This window comes from Cyprinodon tularosa, unplaced genomic scaffold (assembly GCF_016077235.1).
Source record: "Cyprinodon tularosa strain WSP-4 unplaced genomic scaffold, ASM1607723v1 ctg572, whole genome shotgun sequence".
NCBI lineage: Eukaryota > Metazoa > Chordata > Actinopteri > Cyprinodontiformes > Cyprinodontidae > Cyprinodon > Cyprinodon tularosa.
This window is the reverse complement of record NW_024039310.1, coordinates 343289-369299: the sequence shown is the minus strand read 5'-3', so window position 1 is coordinate 369299 and position 26011 is coordinate 343289. Positions and strand designations below refer to the sequence as shown.

Here is a 26011-nt window from a genome sequence, read left to right as displayed (position 1 = left end):
ATTAAGTCCCAGAAATAAACTGACCATAAAAAAAAGACCACAATAAAGCTACTTTATTAATAAACTGATGACTAAGTAGTAAAAAAAATCCTAAAATTAATATGACTTCATGTAACCCCTGCAACTATAAGGAAGTCTGAGAAGGCTAGAGAGCCACATGTAACATATATTACCACTGCCCCTCCCCCACCAGATGCTGAATGCTTCCAATCAGACCAGGGAAGGATGTTTTCCTGTGTTTCTCTCCTGTTAAAACAAACGGGCTGTTGCTTTTCTGTAAACTATTGCTGGTGATCCAAAGCCATATCATTGAGTCCTTTTACAAGAGATAATGTTCGTTTTTATCAGTAACAAGCCCAAATGATTAGCATGTCTGCATCACCTTGTTGGACTCAAAGAAAAACTCAAACATCTCAGACTATTGGTGGGTTTCTTTTCAAACTACAATACTAGTGGGAGGTTCCTACTACAAGTAGCTAAAACATGAGGAACCATTAAAAATTCCTGCAGAACCAGCTGCAGGAGACCTGAATATTTGTCCTCCAGAGGAACTGAACCACACTTCCTGCTTGCTGAGAATTAGATCAGTTCATCGTGTCTCAGACACGAGTCCTTACATGCATTAAAGAGAACTAACAGGAACCTCCTGGGCTGGCCCCACCAAGTCCATCTAAAACTTTGAAACAGCCTCTTCTAGCCTGACACAGTTAGCTTATGGATGCTGTTTTTTTATTTTTTATCTTATCTTTTATAGGGATCTCTTTTAGCCTCTAGTTCTGATTTTAGTGCCATTAATCCACACCTCCCCTAAATTTCATATATGAATCTTCAGCTAAACTTGAATAGAAATCAAACCTTATGCAGATGTTGCAGTGATTATCTGCAAAATCCTTTGACAAACCAACAAATTGTCAGGCTAAAAGCTTCCATCTAGGGCAGGGTTATCAATTGGATTTGCAATATGATCACAATTTACCTAAACGCCATTTTCAAATCGCAGAGGGACACTTTTTTAATCACACTGTAATTAAAAACAGTAAGAAATTAAACCTTTCACTCCAAAACGTTCCAAATGGGTTGGTCGTCACAATGCAAGGTAGGGAGCTGCAGCTAGCATGCAGGTCCATGTTGACAAGTAGAAGTAAAGTATTTTTCACACAAAGATTACAGTAAAGTCCTGCAAGAATGGATTCTCGAAAGGCAAGCGTTCAAAAACTGAAAGGCTTCTGTGAAAAATCTATAAGCTTGGGTTTAATGCAAAGGAAAAAATAAAATCATAATTTTGGTTAAAAATAATCGCATTTTAGATTTTTAGCTAAATTGATCAGCCTTACTTCCATCTACAAGTTATTAAGACAGAGAAGATCCATTTAGTTGGAAAAACTCATGTTACACTGAGACGTTCCCGTTAAACTCAACCAAAACAGAGCAAATATTCTAGCAGCATTTTCTGAAACAAAACCAACCCTTAATTTAGCATCTGCTCAGGAACAGGTTGCTGCCTCTGAAATGTGTCGGGTGATCATTTCATGTCTTGCTTAAATGCAGAAGCTGCAACATGTGCTGATGAGAGCAGAAATATGTGTTCACAACAAACAGGACATGAATCTGACGCCAACAGGAGGGTTTGCTCCTCACTAGACTCCTGTTTGGCTCAGAGAAGTTGATTTAACCTTTGGGGTCCCATTTATCAAGGTTCTGAGCGGCAGGGCTGTGTAAGACTGTACCTGTGATGGACTGGCTTTGTCCTTCTCTGGCTCCTTGCCTTTCCTGTCCTCTGCGATGGGGCTGTTCCGCGGCCTCAGTTTGACAGAACCGTCTTTGAAAATGTCTCCGAAGCCGACACCTATGATCTTTTTGGGCTGATGGATGGCTCCGTTTCCTGAGTCCGGCGGAGGAGATGTGGGAGTGACAGCAGCTTCTGTTCCACTTCCATCTGCATGGAGACACAACAGAGTAAGAAGAGGGGATGAGCTTCTCCTCAGAGAAAGAATAGGAATCATTTGCTACTAGAACACTGATTCTGAGCTGAATTAGAGTGGACATTGCAAACTAAAGGAGTCTGACCAGATGGATACGGTAGGAAAAAAATGAAATCAGATGGACGGTGGAGAAACGGGTCCAAGTTCTGCTGTTGTGGAGTACACACCTACAGCAGAGCTCAAACTGTGGCGATTTACGGAGTGCAAACATTTACTTTTTCTTTAGGGCTGCACTTATCAATTATTAAAACAATCTATCGATAATCCTTTACATTGATCTAAAGTGAAATAAAGTGTCTAAATAAACATTTGGAATGAGCATAAGGCTGCAGCACGTCTTAATAGAGATCAACTGGTGTAGTTGTTTTTTTTTTTAGGCCGATGTCGAGAGCGACTATTTTGAAAATCTAACCTATATCCGATATGCGCAGCCTTTGAAGGCTCATTCTTTAGGCCGACATTTCTTTCTCTTGCTCCAGGAAGGAGGAAATGACTTAAAGGAATAGTACACCCAAAACATGATTAGCCTTCATTTTCTACTCACCCCCATGCTGAACAACACTCTGGAGTACTTTTTTGATATCTCAAATGCATCTGGAGATCTGGGAGGCTTCTTGCTGTCTGCTGACATTCAAATAATGGAGGTCTATTGTGCCCGAGGCAGGAAGGTCCATCAACGTCCACAAAAAACGTGTCAATATTCCTCCATACTGCTCGTCCAATGTATTCCAAGTGTCCTGAGTGGGTAGCATCCAGAATTTACTCGAATCAAAGTCATTTAGAATGTTTTTAGAGCATAAACAGTAGTGTATAGGATTTCCTGAAAGCGCGCACATGCGCGTTCACGAGCCTACGGAAGCCGGCAGACCAAACCAGCGCATTCAGCGTCTCGGCAAAGAACTCATGCTCTTCCTCAACACTGAAGTCCTCAGACATTTTTCTTTCGTTGTTTCTTTCTTTGCACAGGTAAACAGCACATTTCTTCTTCTACGCTTGCATTATCGGCAGAGCAGACGCTGAATGCGCACTTTCATCTGGTTTGGTCTGCCGGCTTCCGTAGCGTCCTGAACGCGCATGCGCGCGCTTTCAGGAAATCCTATACACTACTGTTTATGCTCTAAAAACATTCTAAATGACTTCGTTTCGAGTAAATTCTGGATGCTACCCACTCAGGACACTTGGAATACATTGGACGAGCAGTATGGAGGAATATTGACACGTTTTTTGCGGACTTTTATGGACCTTTCTGCCTCGGGCGCCGTAGACCTCCATTATTTGAATGTCAGCAGACAGCAAGAAGCCTCCCAGATCTCCAGATGCATTTGAGATATCAAAAAAGTACTCCAGAGTGTTGTTCAGCATGGAGGTGAGTAGAAAATGAAGGCTTATCATGTTTTGGGTGTACTATTCCTTTAAGGGGAGACTCAGGGGAGTGGTGGACTTGTAGTTAGGACATAGAGCTTGGAATCCTGAGGTTCTGAGTTCTAGCCCCACTCCCACAGACTGCCACTCCGAGTCCCTGAGGAAAGACCCTTATCCCCCGATTGCTCCCCGGGCGCTGCACAATAGCAGCCCAATGCTCCCCAAGGGGATGGCTCAAATGCAGAGAGTTCATTTTGTTACTCTGTACTTGTGAAAGTTTAATGACGATAAAAGATGGGGGAAAAAATTAAAGAAGGTCAACAGGTTGATAAAGAAGGCTGGAAACTCTGGAGATGAAACTACAAAGAAAAAAAAACAAGAATGGTCTTATAAAGAACCATGAGCAGCCTCTTCATCAGTTTGTCTGACAACATCAGAGCGTCTTCTACACCATCACTGCCTCGACAGGAGATCCATCCTCCTTGGAGAACCTTGAGCTTTCCTCTGCATCATTTACTGAGGAACCATTCTGCTCCTCTGCATCTTTCATTCTGTGCTGCAGCGTGAATCAGGAAGCGGATTGAACCAAACCGCACATCAACTCAAGCAGATGGGTCGACTAGGCGCCTATTTCTGTCTCATCTTAGCAGCTGTCTTCTTATCAGGCATGACTAGCAGCTGAAAAACTTTAAACAACATGAAGAGGAGGAGTATCATATTATATAACAGATATCCAAGGGGTGTAGATACTGTCAATAATCTAAGGAGTTTGGGTTTATTCAGCAAACATGGATTTTACTACAGCTTCCAGTGTGAACTGAGCCTGCTAGCGTAGCGTAGAGCAGAGTGTGGAACGGAGCAGAGCCAACCAGACCTCAGCCTGATTAATGAATATGTATGCATGACTAGTTCTCAGCAGACGTGCTGAGACCAAGGTAACCATATTCTAATTTGGACCCAGCATGGAGCTCTGGCACATTTAGCCGATCACGCTCCCACTGCTACATGCATTGCCCTCATGTTCTACAGAACAATACGAGCCAACCAAAGATCACCGGGTTATGCTTCTCTGACGTGGGACAGTTTTGGTTGAAAAACTTTAATAGTGAATCAAAGAAATATGACACAAAACAAATCTCTAACTTCAACAGCTCTGACTTTACAACAGCACTGAGTGTTTTTTTATTTCAACTGTTTTACAGATGTTTCCAGAGGTTGGTAAAAACATTTGCTATAGAGACATTTAAATGCCCTCCCTGGAAAATTAACTTCTATTTCGCTCTAAAGTCTTCTGATCATGGTTTCCCTTTCTCCATCTATGAATCCAAGTAAAGCATCTCCACAGCATGATGCTGCCACCAACATGCTTCACAGTTTAATGCACATCTGTTTTGCAGATGTCCAAAGTGTGGGTCATTGTTTAATGGAAAAAAATCTGGTCATTTTCAGAATCCAAACTTCTGAAAGTACTTTAAATATGAAATTATTACACACTGATCAATAAATGTGTTTTTTTATTAAGAGTAATTTTCATATGAATGTGCTTTACTGGAGGCATCCATGTTTGTCAAAGAACACTACTGCCACCTACTGGTTTGTGACGTCACGGTGCGGTATCGGCTGTTGATCAAGTCCCAGTGCTGTATCTGGTGTTTGTCACAACGCGCTATTATCCAAGTCATCTTGAAAACATTCTTCTTCCAAATGTTGGCTACATATTACGGGTTTTTTCTCTGGCCAGAAGTTCGATGGCAAATCCTTCCTCTTCAAGTTGGCAATCCAACGACCACCCCGTCCGTGGAGGATCAGGAATCATTTTTTTTTCCCACTTTTACCCGATGTATTCCAGCATCCAGCTGCCATGCACGTGGGCATTGTCAGTTTCACTATAGCTCTGGTGAATTTCAATGGTGAAGTCCTCTGGAAATCTTCAATAATTGTTGTTGATTGCAGATGTGTCCAGTAGTTCCCATTGATTTAGCTTGTAAAGCGGGGAGAATGGCGCTAGGCTTACCGCACCGTGACGTCACTGCAGGAAGATGGCAGAAGTGAGGGGTTACTATATTTGGGCAAAAATGGCCGCTCCCTGACTCAGTGATCGTAACGAAAAATATATTTATTTTTTTACTGGTTAATGCTAAATTCATTAAATCACCACAAATGTATTAGTTTTGGGTATAAATAATGACCCATTGATTATTTCTTGCTGACCGGACTTTTCCTTTAATAACCCAAATTTTTCTACGTTTTCACTGGAGAATATCTTTATAATAGTCTTTTTATTTGACCCTTCATGAATAAAACATTGTCCGATGAGTAGACTGACACCTCAGCAGTTCAGAGCCAACCTGCAGCCTATTTTCCTTATTTACTTTCAGCCTAAAGGTCCCACACCGTTCAGCGGTGGGAAATCAAGCGAGTCCCTCTTGAATGGGCCCAACTCAGCAAGAAGTTAAAGCCTTATTTTCAAGATGGATGTTGCGGACACTAAGAAGGGACCTGCATCCATCTCGACTCAAACACAATGAGAACTCCACATGAGGTAAAAAAAAGTAAATAAAAAAAATAATAAACGCGCTAGAAGAACGAGCAGAAGACTCCTGCAGTTCTGTGTGTTGACCACAGGAGGCAGTATCATAGGAATTATCCATAACGTCCATCTCCTATGGGTACAAGGAATCATGGGAAATGTCGGATGGCGAAGGATACTCCTGATGCATCCTAAAAATCAGCCAAAGTTTGAAGAAGCCTCGTCTGCACTGGAACCTGTGATGTCATCACCCACAGTAATGGAAACCAGTTATAATTTCCAACTGTCCAACTCTGCTCTACTTCGTGTTGGTCTATGGCATTAAATATAAATAGGATTATATATTCCAGGGGTATAAATACTTTGCATCTCTGTAGTGAACAGCCTTTAGGCTCAGGATGAACCGGATGGAATAAAAGCAGATATTTAAGTATCTTTAGGGGAGGTTGGAGAAGATAATAACCTTTTAGTCTCTTTGAACTGCAAAATAAAGGAACTAAGATCCATTAAGCCAATAAAACATCCTGAGCAGCTTCCTTTCAAACTTTGACATTTGCTCCTATGCTGCCAACAGCTGCCTCAAGAACTGTTTTGGTAACAAACGGTCCAAATGTCAAACCCAGCATAGCGCTGTCTGCCTGTTGCTGTCTGAGCTGCAATGCCTCCAGCATTACCAGACTTTTCAGAGACCGTGTCGTTTGCCTCTGGCTCCTCTCCTGCAGCCTCCAGCTCCTTGACAAAGTTGGATGGGAACAGTCCTGATTTGCCGTTGAGGGTCCCGCTCCACCAGCCCTCCTCAACCTGCAACAAGAAGGACAGAAGTAAGAAACTTTAACCATTCTTCTGTGTGTGGAATAAGAAAGTGATCTAATTGCCTGTTTGAAACGCTTCTGCATGTTCTAACCTGCCAAACTAAAATCAGGAAACAATCTGTGCTTCTAAACGGCACAAACATGTAACATTAAACCTGTAAGGTAGCAGAAACAAACCTAGCATGCAGCACTTTTACTTCTCTCAACCAAAGATTCTATGCATCATAATTAACATTTAACTCACCTCTTCAAGGATGTCAACAATGTCTCCAACTTTCAGTTCCAGTTCGTCATCGTTTAAGGGCTGGTAGTCAAACAGCACCTTGCACTGCCTCTTCTTTGGTTCTGTTATGGAACAGATAAAATATCAAAATAAAATAATGTATCAAACTGCAGGTTTCAAACAGATAAAAACTGCCTGCTTGCTGTTGGGTCTCCGCTCATTCTGAATGCCAGAGTCTATCAACTGGGACAGATGAGAATACAAAGGAAGGTGTTGAATCGGGTGAGAGACCCACCCCACGGCCCACTCAGGCTGACACACCCAGCCTGAGAGCCAGAGGGGAGGGCGAGTGTTTGGGAAACAGTAGATTTCAGAAGCATAAAACCAGAAAAACAACCCAAAAAACACAATGAACTGATCTGCAGTGGAAAACTTTCCTACCGAGTTGGACCGATACAAACAGAAAAACAACCTTAGGAATTAAACTGAAACTACAGAATATATAAACATGTTCTACTAAGGAAATCCATGTGGATGCTGGACTCTGAAATCTGGTAGCGTTCAGAAATCAACGTCAGATTCTCATCATCAGAGACCCTAAAATGAAACGGATTAGAGCAGACAAACAACGATACCAAACGAAGATCTTCATTAATGACCAAAAGCTTTTCTTCTTTGCATTAACTGATATGTGCAGCAGTTCAGCTGCCTCGCTTTGCTGCTTCGCCCATTGGCCATTTGTCTAGTTAGATTTTTATCATTTTTTTTTATTAAGACTTGTGAACATTTTAAAAGGTAAAGAGGACGAACTTTTAATTCTGGTTGGATCACGTCAATAAGTGGTCCTCCTACCTGTCAATATGTTTACGTAAGGCCGTGCTCGTCCCGTTAGGTGAGCTACAGTTTCAGACAGTTATTCAAGCTTAACTTTCTCACCGCTGTTCTTTGAAAATGGCGGAGGGTCGTAAGAGAAAAATGTCTAATTTAAATGCGGTTCTGTCTAATTGTTGAGTAGACGTCTTTCATCACGCCGCTGCTAGGATTTAAAACCGTCAGTGAGCAGAGCTTCCTCTGACTAAACGAACCAGTAAATCCTCCTTGCCCCGCCCCCGCCCGTTGCTGCACAGAGCTACTGTGTTTTCCTAAAACCCTACATAAAAAAACACTTGTTTAAGACAAGAACATTTCCAGTCTTAAAGAAACACAGTTTAGGGGCAGAGTCTAAAGTCTTCCTATAGATTATATTCTAAAATATTTTATTTTTTAATATTGTGATAGTCAGAAATTGAACTGGAGGTTGTCGGAGTCAGGGTTTCCTACCAGCCCATGTTGGCTGGAGTTGTTGTGACGCCTACAAGCTGCAGTCACAACAACACTCTACAGGTCTGAATAGTTTCACTGAGGGAGAGGATCCAAGTTAGCTTTAAGCGTCACTGAGGTGTTAAACAAACGGGTCAGAGGAAAACGGATTTAGAAAGAAAAGGTATTTTCTAGGACACGTTGAGACACGTCTGAGGACTGGAAGGAGTCAGCAAAGTGGCAATATTTCATCTTTTTAAGCTTTTAACCTCTGTGGTAGAGCTGGATGTTATCACAAAAAGTTCTATTATAAAGTATATCATAATTTCAGTCTATACAACATAATTGTAGTATTGATAAAAACAAAATAAAGGCCTTAGAAAGACTGATGAGAACAACCACCATGTTCTTTGAAGCTCCTTCAGTATATGATATTAAAAATATTTACTTTACAAAACAAAAACGCCAAAGTATATAAAACCTGGAATACTGTGAAGTAAATGCAGGTACAGAAAATGCAATTTCACTGTTAGATTTGTCGATATTTAGCTCTGGATCCTTCTGTTGAAATGTGTGAAAAGTCAAAAGAAAATGAATGTTAGAAAACATAAAAAAAAAAAACATTTAAAGATGACAGAAAAGCTCCATGTCTTGTTAAATATCTTGTCACAAAGCATATCTGGGACTTTCATAATCCCAGCGCTTTTAAACACTTCTGTTTACCCTGAAACAGACAGAGGTACCTTATCTCACACGAGGTTAGAGAACTGCAGCTCCGCTTCAAGTTTCACTTCATGAATTCATATCGCAGCTCTGAGGAGCTGAGCTTTGTTTGAGAACAGAAACTCTTAAAGATAGCAGGAAGAGAAGCAAACACAAACTCTGTGTAATAGTATCACTGAGCAAGACTGGACACATGGGAGGTATGCAGCTCACACACAGCATGAAGGAGCATGTAGGCCCCCACAGCGACCCCTCCAAACGAGCACACATACCCGTTCACTTTCTGGGTTTCAACAGACATCGATTAGCTGGAATCAACAGACTGGCTTTTTGTGCAGTCATTTGTTTATTTATTTTATTTTATTAATTCCTGTGCGGTGGTACTCATAAAAGAATCCGTTGCATCGTCAGCTTGTCTGAATCAGTGGAAACTAACAGAAATATAAAAATATTTTACTAATTTCAGCAGCTAAGCAAAAATTAACCTCTTAAAGTCGTAGGGAGCGGCTGTTCCAACCGTTGCATTTCCGAATTGCAATCAGGTGGAACCACTATTTTAAATCTCACCAAGTCTGATTTATAGGTGATTTAACAAAGAAAAAATGAAAAATATTTAGCCTCACCAATTTTGTTTCCAAAATAAACACTACAAAACACCATTCCAAACTCTGGATGAACCCTCAGACTTTATAGATCCACATCTTGACTATAACTCAAGCAAATTTGGACTGAATAATTAAAAGATATATATCCAAACATGTTTTAGTGGGCAGTGTGCTGGGCTGTAACGTGATTGCGGCACAATGCGAAAAGTGCAAAAATGCATTTTTTCCACTCACAGGAGGAAAACAACTATGCTGATTTACATTATTGGAGACCTTCTGCATAAGAAAAAGTCTTTGCTCCTAAGATTTAGCCGCTGTTTCATTCATATTTACCAATATCACCAAACTGAATAGAAATTAAGAATAACAGAGCAAGCCTATGTAACGCATGCCGGTTACATCACCTGAAATGGTCGCATGATTACCTCCGACCCTCCCTAGGAAAGGCCTGAGCCTCTAGTTTCCAATGATGCTGGCCGTTAGGGGGTGGGGCTAAAAACAAATACCTGCTGTTGCATAACTCCCACAGAGTCACATGTCAGGTGGAATTCTCATCCTATTTGTTTACACAGCTATAAAATAAAAAGTATTTGTAAAAAAGTGATTTTGAAACATGTTTTGGAAATTTTAAAGCCCCATTTGAAAGGCGGGTGGATGAAAGACCACATTACTGTGTTTTGGCCATTTCTATAAATAGATAAGCATCAGTAGGTGTCAGTTGGGCCCTGTACCAAGCCCGCCGGGCTTAAGAGGTTATAATGGTCTTATAATAATAATAATAATAAGGTCAACGATTTTATCGATCAACAATTAGAGATGGCAGCACAGACAGATGGGCAGAATCACCTGTTTCTGAATTTCAGAATTATCCTGAATTTTGCTAATAAAACTTTTTAAATTACTTTCCTGACTTCTCCATAGAAAATCAAGAGAACAATTGATCAATTTGCATCAGACAAGTGCAGCGGTTTGAGAAAACCTTTCATCCAAACGGCATGCATGGCATGGCTTCTGTGTTAGAGGCTGGTTGATGCTTCAGGCAGCTGGGATTATCACTTGACCTCATTTCTCATTTTCTGCTGGTTATCATGTAATTAAAAGCTCTATGCGGTATCACTATTAAAACTCTGGAAAAGTTTTGGTCTGTCCAACTTCCTGTTTCCATCATCCTGTAGCTCAATAAGAAACTTAAAGGTTTTTAAAAGGAAAACAAAAATGGAGGTTTTGTTTTTTTCTCAAAAAAGTTAACTAACAATCCACTGGCCTTTTTTTCCAAGTTTAAAGAAGTTTCGCTTCCCATCCAGGAAGCTTTAAAATTTTAGTTCATCTTGCTTCTGTTTCTCTAAGGTCGGGTTTGAATCTTTTCTCATTATTCATTCTATACAGTCAGAGTTAGAAGTAAGGCTGCAGCAATTGATTATTTTAGTAATCAATTATTCTATCTATTATTTCTTAAAGTAATCAATAAGAGAAACTTTCAATTCATAAATAAACAAATATCAGGAATTTTGAAAAAAAATCCCTTTAATGCACATTTTAAATTATTATAATTGGCAAAAATGTAATTAAATATAGGTACAAGTGTCTTTGTATACACATTTATTTTTTTAATCTTATATGAAAAATATAAAATTGTTTGTACTTTAGTCTTAAAGGTCTAGTGGAGGAGGTTTTGAAAAGACCCGCCCTGTCCACTTTAAAAAAAGAAATGCATAACACTATAACTACTCCTGAGAGGGAACGCCTATTACACGTGTGTGAGAGTGTGCAAGAGCCCATTTCTCCTTCTGCACACTCTGTTTAAAAGTTTCTGTTTGCATCACTCATACAATCTTACTTTCCAAAAGAAGATTTGCAACTTTTTCCACTATGTCAGACTCACCACCGGTAAGTGAAAATGGGGATGAGCATGTAGGACGGCCTTACGTAAACATATCACCAGAATGATTGACAGATAGGAGGACCACTTATTCTGATGATCCACCCAGAAAAAGAAAATCCTACAATTTTACCTTTAAACACTGCTGTAAGTAAGTTATTCTTTTGACACATGGCAGTTCAAATGTACGCTTCTCCCTTTTTAATTATGAAAAGCCTTAAAGGAATAGTACACCCAAAACATGATTAGCCTTCATTTTCTACTCACCCCCATGCTGAACAACACTCTGGAGTACTTTTTTGATATCTCAAATGCATCTGGAGATCTGGGAGGCTTCTTGCTGTCTGCTGACATTCAAATAATGGAGGTCTATGGTGCCCGAGGCAGAAAGGTCCATAAAAGTCCACAAAAAACGTGTCAATATTCCTCCATACTGCTCGTCCAATGTATTACAAGTGTCCTGAGTGGGTAGCGTCCATAATTTACTCGAAACGAAGTCATTTAGAATGTTTTTAGAGCATAAACAGTAGTGTATAGGATTTCCTAAAAGCGCTCGCCTGCACGTTCCTGACGCTACGGAAGCCGGCAGACCAAACCAGCGCATTCAGCTCGGCAAAGAACTCATGCTCTTCCTCAACACTGAAGTCCTCAGACATTTTTCTTTCGTTGTTTCTTTCTTTGCACAGGTAAACAGCACATTTCTTCTTCTACGCTTGCATTATGGGGAGAGCAGACGCTGAATGCGCACTTTCATCTGGTTTGGTCTGCCCGCTTCCGTAGCGTCCTGAACGCGCATGTGCGCGCTTTCAGGAAATCCTATACACTACTGTTTATGCTCTAAAAACATTCTAAATGACTTCGTTTCGAGTAAATTCTGGATGCTACCCACTCAGGACACTTGGAATACATTGGACGAGCAGTATGGAGGAATATTGACACGTTTTTTGTGGACTTTAATGGACCCTTCTGTCTCGGTCACCATAGACCTCCATTATTTGAATGTCAGCAGACAGCAAGAAGCCTCCCAGATCTCCAGATGCATTTGAGATATCAAAAAAGTACTCCAGAGTGTTGTTCAGCATGGGGGTGAGTAGAAAATGAAGGCTAATCATGTTTTGGGTGTACTATTCCTTTAAAACCAAACAACCGCTTTTGTTCCAGGTCAGGCTTCTGCAACCTGTGGCTTTTAATAGTGGCCTAAAATGATATAAACAAGTAACTAATGTAGTATAATAACAAATATCAATCTAAGAGGAGGTTTTTTTTTTACATCATATTTGATTGAATGACCTTAAAAAAACTTGAAATATGTTTTTAGATTAGATTAGCTTGGAAATAATGTGGATTATTTTTCATCAAATAACATCCAATGGAAGAAAATCCATCCTTCATCTTTATGAAACGTTTTCTATTTTGTTTTGTTTTTCAAAATGCTAAAACAACAAATTATTTTTCGGTTGCTTGAAATGACAACAGATTAAATATATAAGATATTCAACAAAGAGAGAAGAGCCAGTATTTTGTTTTAAGTCGTAGGGAAGCAGCTGTTCCAACGGGTGCATAAAGTGAATGTGATTGTTCGTTTATCAAGGGGGCGGGGATTGTTGTGACGGAAGGTTCGCAAGCCAGTTGGATAGCGGCCGATGTCTCTTAAGCATCTTGCTAACCAGTTAGCAACTTAGTGCTACTTGGTCCCAATGGGAAATTCCATTGGGACCAAGTAGCACTAAATTGGTGACTTAGAAACGACACTGTCAAGGAACGCTATGGACAGAGGAAACATGCAAGAGGAGGAGAGTTTAGTGTCGGAGGTCGTGGATGAGACTCCTCCATCATACATTTTTTATTTAGAGCAGGAAATCGGGATGAAGATGTTGTGGAAGAGGACGCCAGGGCGGCAGAAGCTTGGTTTGAGCTCTACGCCTGCTGAAGATACAGACGTCCATCCCCGTGGACACTGGGACGGAACTCAATGGGAAAGGAAATTATTCTGATTTCAACCGTTGCGTATATTAGCTGCGACATATGAATCAAGATGCTATGACCGAAAAAAAATTGACAGATGACCATTGATATATGATTGGCCAAATTTAGGTGTTCAGGCTGACGTATAACTAACTGGCCTGCAGAAGATAATGAGTTTAAGGATTTAAAAAAAATTTAAATCTTCTAAATTTTGGGACAATATAGTCTGATAAAGAGCACATTTATATACATGTTTAAGCCACAATTATTTTATATTCAATTATGACTTCCCTACGACTTTAAAGGGTATATAAGATGTGTGGCTCTAAAGGGCTTTTACTCAGATGGACTCAGGACAAAATTGTTTATTTTTTAGATTTTAACAGTTTTGGACGAATGGACCAAAGGAGTCTTCTGGTCTCTGCGGGTTAAAGTGATTCATGAAGAACCAAAAACAGAGGTGTTGTGGTATTGATCCCAACCAAAGGACGTTCAGAGGAAACTCTTACTCTTTGATGCTGCTGGGGGGATCGGCTGGAAGCCCCCAGTAGGGATGCCGATGACACTTATCCTCTTCACCAGGTTGGCTACGTTACTCCTGTCTCTCCCCTGGGGCTGGCTGGACTCCTCTTTTGGCTCATTTTTGGTTTCTTTGACCTCCTTGGGATCCTTTTTCAACTCCTAAGAGGAAACAATAGAACATTTATACACTTTAACAATAAAACTATCATCTATTTTCACCATATTTTTATCTGCAGTGTAATCTACTGCAGTGAAAATGGGCTGTTTCTCCAGAGCTCCACAGAATGTGGTCAGAGGACATCCGATACAGGAACTGTGCACAGAGTGGTCGACTCCCTCAACATCTCATGGTTTCCATGGAAAGGGGACGTGTAAAACAGGCCTGCTGAGGAGAAGTGAAATGCCTCACTCTGCAGCGCAGGATCGTAAAACTTTCACGACACTCATGCAAAATGCAGCTCAGGCCATTAATCCCCGTCAAGCCACAGAGCCTGACAGCGAGTGAAGCTGCCTGACAAAGACTCAGACCCAAAGCAGAACCAGCGCCCCGCTCATACGTTCGGAATATGGGGGAAAACAGGCGCAGCTGATAGAGGCTTTAGAAATGGTCCAATTTCATTGAATTATGTCCATAGATCGGCTCTATTATGTTTCCTTAGAAACAAGACCCTGAGATGTTACACTATTAAGCTGAAAGTTGCATCAATGTTTGGGTGGGGTGATCCAGTGGAGGGAAATGAGCTCAGCTGCAATTCGTCTAGCCAGCAGCTAAAAGAGGAGAGGAGGTTTACTAGAAAAGCTCTGAGAAAATGGCAAAGATCGACCAAGGCTGTTACCAGAGGGGGACAAAACGATTTTAGACTGACATTAAAATAAATATCAGCCAAAGAAGAAAGAAAGGAGGGTTTAAAAACACATTTTCCACGGCCGTAGCACTCATTAAAAGTCAGCATATCGGCCTGATTTCAGTGTAATTTTTTTCTCTTTCAGCGTAGCCAGCCCTGGGAGGGCGGTGCTCAGATATCAGCCAACGGCTCCTAAAAAATCAGAGTACCAGCCTGAATGTCAGCAAGTAAATCCTCTTTCTCAGAGGGGACATAATGATATTAGATCTCTATTTTTTATCAGAATTATTAGCTGAAGATCACGATATCTGTGGGACTCATTCTATCATCTGCAGTCCTGTGCTCCTGCTCAGACGCATCAGTCTGATTTTATTCTTTATTCTTTATTCTGCATCAGCCTGAAAAAGACCGGAGGTATTTTAATGAAGATAAAAACACAAGAAAAGGGAACATTTTGGTTGGTTAGCAGGATCAACAGAAACTTAAACAGATTTTAAGGACATTTTTACCAGAGGTTTGTCTCATGCTGTGGAATAATCATTTAAAATTTGGTAAATGTCAAAATAATGTACGACTTTTAGCAACGATTTAAGTCACAATTTGGGGGGAAATTTACTGCGTGGCAGAGGTTGGGCTCTCAGAAGGCAGTAGAAGGACAACTTGGCGTTTTAACCACCACATAGTGCAGCTCTACTTTTGAAACCATCCAGAGAAAGAAATGCGTCGATCCTGAGAGGTTGTTCAGTGCTGTATCCTCTCAAGTTTTAAAGGTGACCCATTTTATTGTTTACTTCCTGGTCAGCAAACACTGACATGAGGAGGAGGTCCAGCTGTGTGCAGAAAACATCTAGTCCAGCTTTAGGATTTTCTCAGGCTCTCCAGCAACAGAAGCTGGAGGGGAAAACAAAAGAGTAGGGCTTCTGCAGGCTGTGGACTTCAGTCACTGCGCTGCAGAGTGTGAGGTCTGCAGAGCAACAGACTGCTGACACGTGCAAGCAACACACTCACAATGCATAAAGGGTGTTAATTAGCTTAAAAAAGAGGAAGAAAAAAAATACTAAAAAAAAACATTTGGTTTCCTGTCATCACAATGTGATAAACACAGACACTCAACTTCTGTAGGCACAATCCAAAAGAAGTGAAATGCAAACAGACTCATGATTACATCTGTGGAGTTTAACTGGTTTCACAGAAGTAAGGAAAACTCAGCTTTAAGATTTATTTTTTACCTCTAAAATATCTAACATACACCCCACCCCCCAGGAAACATGGATCCAGATGTTTTGACTGATGAGGCATTCTGTGACCTTATCTTTCAAAATACAGAAAACTTTATAGAATTACATGAAAAAGATTGTAATTTAATCTCTGGTGTAGGAAAACCTGAAGCCGGGCCTAGACTGTGTGGTTTTTTTGCCCTTTTCGAGTTGACTTTCCAGTTGTACGAAAATTTTTTCGATTGGGCCGACTTTCCGCCTGATCGTGCGGCGTATAGTTTACAGGGGATAACGATGGGAGGATCAGGCGGTCGTGAGAGGCAGGAACCGTGAAGTCAGGAGAAAATCAAACATGTTTAAAATCCAGTGGGCAATAGTACGGTGTTTGTGGGCTAATCGCTCAGTGGACAAACAAGGATTCTTCTTCTTCTTCCTCTCAGACGAAGCATGGCGGGTGCGGGTGAAATGGAGTTCTTTCTGTAAAACTGACAGACTGTAGTAGCCATGTTTGCTCAGCCATGTCTTTGTCCAAATACGTCGTAGCCTTTTCTTTTTAGGGTGACTATCATATATACACAGAGTCCGAGTAGCGCCATCTCACTGTGGAGCTGAGTCAAACGTGGTTTTTAGACATAAGTGTGAGCAGGTAGATCGCATCAGAGTGTTGGGTCGCAAAGTGTGAGAACATCAGTCATGAGCTGTAACTTTTAAACCCTGAGGATTTGTCATACAGCGTGAGCTGTAGCTGCGTGCAACAATTGAAAAAAAAAATCGTACAGTGTATGCCCGGCTTAAAGGAGAGATAAGGTCATGATCTGCTTAAATCATGAAGATGAATTGAGCCAAACAAGAGGAGCTTATCAGCTAAATAAAAAGAAACTAGATCTCAAAATGTTGTTTCATTTGTTCATCCCCCAGAAAAGGGGGGATATTCTGTTCAGCATATTTCACTGATAAAGACCCAACTATTTACTATGAAATGAATGAAACTATTAGATGTATGGAAGTCAGAAACACCTGAGGCAGCTGCTGCTGGGGATTCCCAGTGAAAGCGCACCATAGGTATGCAGGGATGTGAGTATATATAAATATGTAAATAATATTTTAAGGCAGGATGGTAAACTTGATAAACTGACTGCACAGACCATGTTTTGAAGTGGATTTTCTCTATTAAAAAATATAAAAACTACTTTTTAGCCATTGAACACAGCAAATCTAGCAAAGCCGCTGTCTGCCATTGACCACAGCAGCAGCAGACGCATCAGACGTATCTGGACACACTTTACTGGAGTCGTCAAGGATGCCCTAGAGTGGCGTCTGACCTCAATAAGGACAAGCATCAAAAATGAGGCAGCACCACGATTTGAGCAGCTTTTTTTGCTGCATTACACTTTCTAATTGTTTGAATTAACCTATGAAACAGAATCTTGTACCTGGAAATGATCTCATGTCTTCTTTATGAAATTTCCACCTCTAGTCAAGCACACATACTTCCCAGTGTCAAGACAAAAGTAGTGTTGTAACAAAAGACAAAAAAGTTAGCTGCATTCCACTTCAAAACACAGGAAATAGCGTTTGAGAGTTTAACTTTCAACATTTTCCGGGGGAGGATACTCCCGGACCCCCCTACACCAAAGATGTGATACACCAAGGTGTACACATTATGAAATATTCCTATTTGAAAGCCTGATACTTTAAAGTTTTGAGGCAATATTTCTCCACCGCTTTTAGAGGCCAATTAAAACTTTATCGTAGCATTGTGACTTCTTGTCTCAGTCTGACAAACTCTACAGGAGTTTATTTGGCTCCAAGGCTGTGTGTGTGTCAGCTGATGGGTAATAAAGTGTAATACTAAAGAGGTAGATATTATAAAGATACTCTGAATTTGTTACCATGAGATCGTTTACACAGTTCATATTCTTAATGTCTGTATAAAATGTTGCTGTCTGTTTTAAATTGAAGTTAACAACATATTTAAAATGTTCAGATAGAGCAGGAACGTTTGGGGAAAAAGCTGCAAATGATTTTCAAGCAGGATTACAGTCCAATTATACATTGACAATATAAATCTAGCCGATTTCAAACCACTAAAAATACAAAGTGGACAGAGGCAATCAGATTAAATCATAATGTAAAATGTCACAGCTCCGCAGAGGAGGAGGAAATGGCAAATAAACCCAGACACACCTGGCAGCTGCCTGAGTAAGTAAATAAAACTCCTCCAGCTCTCTGTGCTCTAATACACAACCCCTGTTCCATATTTCCATAGCCTAGATCCTGTTATTAGCGCTGAAAAAGTCTTACCGTGTCCCATTCCCACATGTTTCCTGCCTCTCGTCTCCCACTCGCGTCAAACGACTGTCATGTTGTCGGGAGCAAAGTTCAACGGCTCGCTCCTTATAGGATTATTTATCCAAGCCCGCCGACTGCGGCAGGCTGCTCAGCGGATTACCTATCTCGCTGTGAGGATTAAAGGATCGAAAGAACAAGGAGGGAGATGAGAGAAGACGCCACAGCAGAGCGGAGACTCATCTCACCAAACATCGATACGACGGCTGCAGGTCTGTGTTTTACAGAAGAATCGAACCTTGAGCTTCACTTAAAGAATGAACAGCTAAACTGATCAACCCTGCTGGATGCAATTATTTTCACAATTATTCATGTGATCCCACAGGTATATAGACGGCCAAAATATATTATGAAATACATGGCTTTATATTCTGTATTTAGTTAATATAAGCATCATTTATCTATCTAAAACCTCATTCTAATATTAAATATACCATTAAACTGTAAAATTCCTGATTTAATAATTAATTGTCCCATTGCATTTATAAAAAAAAACATTCAATTTAAAGTTAAATATTTAAATGTTGCAAAAAAAATGTATGCATCTAAAAATACATATTAATTAACCCTAAAAAATATCAAGTGAATTAATGAATATTTATAAATTATGGCGTCACAGGCTAAAATGTTTAAGAACTTGGGGTGTTAGATCAGGAAACGATCCAAAACAACTCATAGCCAAATGCTAATGTTGCTAAGGCTACCTGTCAAACTCACACCAGTTAACTTCTCAGGTTTACCCTGGCAAGCAACAACAAAGAAACAATGGTATGAAAAGAGGTCCAAATTAGAGCTATTTTTTTCTCCTAAAAATGCTTAAACATTAATCTAGTTTCATTTTCAAAAGGACAGTAGATCTAAAATACTAGATTATGATGAGGGCTCGGTAAAAAAAAAGTATCGATTTAATCATTTTCTATTTCTTTACATTTTTGCAAAATCGATGTGTAGGGTATGAGATCAATTAGTTTTACTGTGACGTTCACATTGATATGAGCAGGCGTGTGCAAATGCCGACCCAAGTAACACACCGCTCAGCAAGCTGTCCCAACTGAAGTCTGACGTCTGGAACCATTTTGGATCTGAAACAGCTAAAGATAATGTGCTGGATATGTGACATTAAGGTGACTTCTCATTACATTGATGAGTGGCACCTTGCATCTCGTGCTACAGACCACAAAGATTATTCAAGCCAGACAGCTGCAAATATAGCCAATAGGTTGAATGAACACATTAACAAATAGGGGCTGACCAGCAAACACCCTGTAGTTGCTAAAGACAACGCTGCTAATATGGTTTGTGCAGTGGAGATAATGCAGCTCATGCATTTCTGCTGTGTCACGTCTGCTTGCTCGAGTGAGGCTTCACTTTTTCACTTTTCACAAACAAGTTTGCACTTTTTAGACAGCTTTGTTCACATCTCAAGTTTAAACTGTCGGATTTACAAATTTGCACCTTGTGTTTAATATGACAGGAAAAAATAAAATACACGAGTATTTTGAAACACAGTTGAACCACTTTCATTATTGTAAAAACAGATCAAATCAAAATACCCAGCCCTAATCATGATTCCTTTAACAAGATGCGTAGATCTGTAAATGCCAGCTAACAGGAAGGGATTTTTCTACTCAGCAACAACAGACCAATGAAAGAACAGCATTCATGTTAGGCTCGACTGGCAGTCCTCAGAAATTGGACGATTTTCTCGTGATCAGCCATGATTGGAGACAAGTGCTGAACAATTTTGCCAAAAAATAAAAACTGCAATTATTTTGAACCAATGTTGCGATTTTATTGTGACAGGCTGTATACAGGAACGAGTAACTCTTATTCAATGCTGTTTAAAGCTCTTAGAAATAATCCTAATGCCATCAACCCATGACTATCATACAGTGGTGTGAAAAAATGTTTGCCCCCTTCGTCATTTCCTGTTTTTTTGCACGTTTGTCACACTTAAGTGTTTCGGAACATCAAACCAATTTAAACAATAGTCAAGAACAACACAAGTAAACACAAAATGCAATTTGTAAATGAAGGTGTTTATTATTAAAGGAGAAAAAAATCCAAACCATCATGGCCCTGTGTGAAAAAGTGATTGCCCCCTAAACCTAATAACTGGTTGGGCCACCCTTAGCAGCAACAACTGCAACCAAGCGTTTGCGATAACTTGCAATGAGTCTTTTACAGCGTTCTGGAGGAATTTTGGCCCACTCATCTTTGCAGAATTGTTCTAATTCAGTTACATTAGAGGGTTTTCGAGCATGAACGGCCTTTTTAAGGTCATACCACAACATCTCAATAGGATTCAAGTCAGGACTTTGGCTAGGCCACTCCAAAGTCTTTATTTTGTTTTTCTTCAGCCATTCAGTGGTGGACTTGCTGGTGTGTTTAGGATCATTGTCCTGCTGCAGAACCCAAGTTCGTTTCAGCTTGAGTTCACAAACAGATGGTCGGACATTCTCCTTCAGGATCTTTTGGTAGACAGCAGAATTCATAGTTCCATTTATCACAGCTAGTCTTCCAGGTCCTGACGCAGCAAAACAGCCCCAGACCATCACGCTTCCACCACCATATTTTACTGTTGGTATAGTGTTCTTTTTCTGAAATGCAGTGTTCCTTTTGCGCCAGATGTAATGGGACACACACCTTCCAAAGAGTTCCACTTTTGTCTCATCAGTCCACAGAATGTTTTCCCAAAAGTCTTGGGGATCATCAAGATGTGTTTTGGAAAAATTGAGACGAGCTTTAATGTTCTTTTTGCTCAGCAGTGGTTTTCTTCTTGGAACTCTGCCATGCAGGCCATTTTTGCCCAGTCTTTTTCTGATGGTGGAAGCATGAACACTGACCTTAACTGAGGCAAGTGAGGCCTGCAGTTCTTTGGATGTTGTTGTGGGGTCTTTTGTGACCTCTTGGATGAGTCGTCGCTGCGCTCTTGGGGTAATTTTGGGCGGCCGGCCACTCCTGGGAAGGTTCACCACTGTTCCATGGCGTCGCCATTTTTGGATAATGGCTCTCACTGTGGTTCGCTGGATTCCCAAAGCTTTGGAAATGGCTTTATAACCTTTTCCAGACTGATAGATGTTAATTACTTTCTTCCTCAATTGCTCCTGAATTTCTTTGGATCTCGGCATGATGGGTAGCTTTTATGGATCTTTTGGTGGACTTTACTGTGTCAGGCAGCTCCTATTTAAGTGATTTCTTGATTAAAAATAGGTGTGGCAATAATCAGGCCTGGGTGTGGCTAGAGAAATTGAACTGAGGTGTTAAAAACCACAGTTATAGTATATTTTAACAAGGGGGCAATCACTTTTTCACACAGGGCCATGATGGTTTGGATTTTTTTTCTCCTTTAATAATAAACACCTTCATTTACAAATTGCATTTTGTGTTTACTTGTGTTTTCCTTGACTATTGTTTAAATTGGTTTGATGTTCCGAAACACTTAAGTGTGACAAACACGCAAAAAAACAGGAAATGAGGAAGGGGGCAAACACTTTTTCACACCACGGTATATACACAGCAAAAATCTTGTCATCTTTACAGTCGACAGGCTGCAGCTATGTCCCAAATTCCTCTTTTTCCAGTCGCTTTTGTTGAAATTTGCGTTTTCCCATTCTCTAGCTTTTTCTCCGCCTCGAGTTTTTTTTCCGGACATACGGCTTTATGATCAACCAGAAGAATTTCCGCGCAAATATATCGCCTTAATTTAAAAAATAATACTTTAATGACTTTTCATGATTTTGAATGACCCGAGGAAACCCTGTGTGATTTTCCTTTGCTTTAAGCACAGGCATGTTGATGTTTACTCCAGGGTTTCAGGTTTTAAATGATCTTGATAGCCTGCTTGTCCAGAATCCAGTGCTGCAGGACTTATCTCTAATATTTGAATGAAAAAGTTCTTACTTCTACTATAATGTATAGATCTAGGTGCTAGCTGCAACTCTCTGTTCCCTTCTGTGCGACATTTAGCGTCTTACTCTTATTAAATGTATTGTAACTAAAATTGCCTCTGCGATTTCAAGACTATCAGCGCTCAGCTGCTTTCCATATTTATTGTTATATATCCAATACTAAACAAATTGATTTCATCTTTATAGCCGCTTTTCAAACGTCACCTGTGGCTGCTTTAAAGAACAAACAGAGCAAATGTCCACATAGAAATATATAGTTATATGATCCCTACTGAAGCAATAAAAAAACCCAGCAGACAAAATTAGCATAATGACATTAAAGTTAACATTTTTTTAAAGCATAAGTATAAGAATTGTTGCTTTTTTATTTTATTTAAAGCTACAGTGTGTAACTTTTAGCGACATCTAGCGGTCACACTGCAGACTGCAGCAACATGAACATCTCCCCCCCCCACCGCTTCTCCCCCCCAACAGTACGGCGAGCGTTACGGGACAAAATGTCTTCCACGACGTCCGCATCACCTACCTTCTCAAGTAATGAGGTTTGTTTACATAGATACTTTTACAGATAGTATTTCATTAGTCTGTGTAGGGTATAGATTTCATGTAGACTTAAGATAATAAATATACCCGTTATTTTTTCTACATCGTTGTGACGTTTTGGCGATCTCGCAATCGCTAGTTTGTTGGCTCTGCGCTGCCGTAGCGCAAAGATGTCTGCCTCCATGGCTGCGAGACCCGCTCCTATGTAATTATAAATAACGAATTCTAAGGCAAGGCAAATATTAAGGTTAAGAGGCTGAGGGGGAGTGGCAGCCTAGTGGTTAGGGCATAGGGCTTTCAATCCTGAGATTGTGAGTTCGATCCCCCACTCCCACAGACTGCTACTCTGGGTCCCTGAGCAAGACCCTTAACCTCACACTGCTCCCCGGGCGCCTCACAATGGCAGCTCACTGCTCCCCAAGGGGATGGGTTAAATGCAGAGAAGTAATTTCCCTCTGGGATTATTAGAGTATATCAAAAAAAAAAAAAGAGCTCGTAGATGATGATAAATAACATAGTTATGTATAATATATTACATTTCTGACTGTATATCCCTGTAATTATTAGACACTGTATCTTTAAGATATTAAATTACTGAAATAATTCCTGTTAGGAATTTACTAAAAGAAATAATAAAAAAATAATAGTTTGATATAAAAATAAGCAGTTTTATATCTACTCAGACGAAACATGACAACTTTAAACCTCATTCCAACCAGCTACAGAGAATGTCCTTATGTCTAACATTTTTATTTATGTTTTACTCACTGCTCGCCATTTACTGCTCAGCCATGTTTATTTTCTAGAGTCCTTATTATACATTTAAGGCCTGCATTTTAAGAACATGGTCCTAGAATGGATCCTGATAGGAGAACAGCCCTTCCAGAACAGAACCATGATGCACACACTCCTTAAGAGCAAAAATGTAACAATAAAAATATATTTCTGATGGAGCTTGACCTCCAGTTATACTAAAATGAGACATTGACGATAAATGTTGCACAAGTCTTAATTCAATGAAAGAAAATGTTGGAACAATGCAGCAGGCCATGGGTTCGAGCCCCGACCCAGAGATACTTTAGCTCCTCCCTTTTCTCCATCCCATTTTTGTCAGTAAACTGCAAATAAAATCCATTAAAGCCAGAAGAAATGAATAATTTAATACTGCAATCAGAACAAGAACAATCTGAGCAGAAACCACACAGATGGATGCTACAGTTGATCTGTCTGCTCTGTATTCAATTAAAGTTACAACTTTCATTAACTTTTTTTTATTTATTATTTTTAAGAGAAATATGGTTTTGATTGTAAAATTTTTTTTAGTTTAGAGATTGTTTTTAAATCAGAACAGCACATGAACCACATCATGGAACATGATGACAGTCACAGCGGCCCACCTTTACAAAGTTGTCTGGGAAGACTCCTCTCTTGCCGTTGAGCTCTCCCTCCATCCAGCCCTCCTCCTGGATGTAACACACATTCCTGATGATGTCACCGGGCCGCAGGGTCAGCTCGTCATCGTGGAGCGCGTCATATTCATACTCCACTAGGACCTCTGCTCCAGACAGGGGGGGGTTGTAAAAGAAATAAAAAATTATCAGCAAAACGTAAACAGAAGAATTAACTCTCAGGTATAAAGCCAACAGCCTGACATCCTGATCTAATGGGTTAGGGTTAGGATTCACTCCTTATTAAGGTAAGAAACCTGTTGCATTTCAACTCTAAACACTGATTAAAGAGAATCAACTGCAAACAGGGACTGAATGAGGAGAGGCAACACGCAGCAAGGATATACTCACCGTTCAATTAGTGATAAAAATAACTGATTACTTTGTACATTATGAGAAACATTCTTTCATTACAATCAATCAAGCTTCAGAACAAAACAGCATTTATTGTTTATAAGGAAGAAAACAACCAGAGTTATTGACTCAGTGAAAAATCTAAAGAAAAATCCTATTTTTCCTTTTTATTTATTTGTTTATTTGCTAAATTCTATTCCTAATTTTCTCCTTTTTTAATTCAAAATGTCAGAAGAGTTTGAGGTTTAACAAAGTAGCCCATTAAAACCTTGTTTTAGTTTTGAAAACATGCAAACTGGAACAGACGAACGAGTCCACCCCTTTGGAATGGGGGTCGTTTGGATTCTTTTGTTAGCCTGAAATGCCCAATACCTGTCTATGTCTATGGCCCCGTCCACACGAAGTCAAAACGAACACGAAACGCTAATATTTTCCAGAACGTTTGTCGTAAAGACGGAGACGTAAAATAAATGTGAGCGTCCACACCAATGCATGAAAACGCTGCAAAATGTATGCCAGGCCTGTAAGTGGCGCTGTGGTGCCAAAGCAAAAATAAGCGACGAAATGTTGGACATGCGCACTAACATTTATACATGGTTGCCCTGCGGGTCCATTTTCGTGGTTCAGTCAAATTCAGGTGCTGAACTATGTCGTCGATATTGCTCTGTTCTTCCTGGAGATATTCCAGAAGAAGAAGATTCTGTTGTAAGCCCGACAGCAGGGTGAGTAGCATGAGCAGCAACCATTCAACACAGTACGGCGCCATTGTTGTTGTGATACTGCGTGTTTAGAGGCGACGCTATGACGCATGCGTGTAAAAAAAAAAAATGCGGTTAGAGCTTAAAGATGGAAACGCGAAAACGGCGTTTCAAAATCTTCCCACTCTGAAGGCTGAATAAAAAAAAGATCGTTTACAGACCCCCGAAACGCCGGCTTTGTGTGGATGAGAGGCTGGTTTGGTGAAAAATTTGTGCGTTTAGGCCAGGGTTTGACTTCGTGTGGACGGGGCCTAAGAAAGGTCAGTCGTTAAAGGGGATTGTTGGCCTGGGTGAATAGGCGAGCTTCTCCGCTCTCCTGTACAGGCCGGCTGCTTAAGAATCCTTCTTAACCTGCTTTCAAAGCTGTGTCTCTGTCGGCTGGGCGGTAGAGAATGCATTTACATGACTTTTAATCCCTTGAAAGGGAGAGTCGATGACAAAGTCTGAGGGCACAGGTTTTATGTTTTTTACTATGTACAAATAGAGGTAAATGTATTTAAAAACATCATTTCTGCAGCTGCAATGCTCATTAAAAGTCAACAGGCGACAAGATCACCAGGCCGAGACTCGAACCTGTGATGGCTGCATCAAGAACCTTTGTACATGTGTTACGTGATTAACCCCTGCACCATGGCCGTGCATGGACCAGGGTGCCAAGTCCTCAGCAAGAAAAGTCACTATTGG

The 26011-nt window shown here is 40.3% G+C and overlaps 1 protein-coding gene across 3 annotated transcripts in view; it reads right to left on the bottom strand.

The window, feature by feature from the left end:
* Nucleotides 1–26011, bottom strand: part of LOC119797156 (CD2-associated protein) — an 86313-nt gene that overhangs the window by 42328 nt on the left and 17974 nt on the right. For 2 of the 3 annotated variants that reach the window (XM_038306112.1, XM_038306113.1), the window contains exons 2-6: nt 24165–24322; nt 13890–14061; nt 6931–7031; nt 6549–6675; nt 1728–1936 (exon numbers count right to left, since the gene is read on the bottom strand). In XM_038306112.1, coding sequence (XP_038162040.1) covers nt 1728–1936; nt 6549–6675; nt 6931–7031; nt 13890–14061; nt 24165–24322 — 767 coding nt within the window. Of the gene's footprint in view, nt 1–1727; nt 1937–6548; nt 6676–6930; nt 7032–13889; nt 14062–18268; nt 18373–24164; nt 24323–26011 lie in introns of those variants that run through there. The other variant, XM_038306114.1, reaches the window with a different exon arrangement.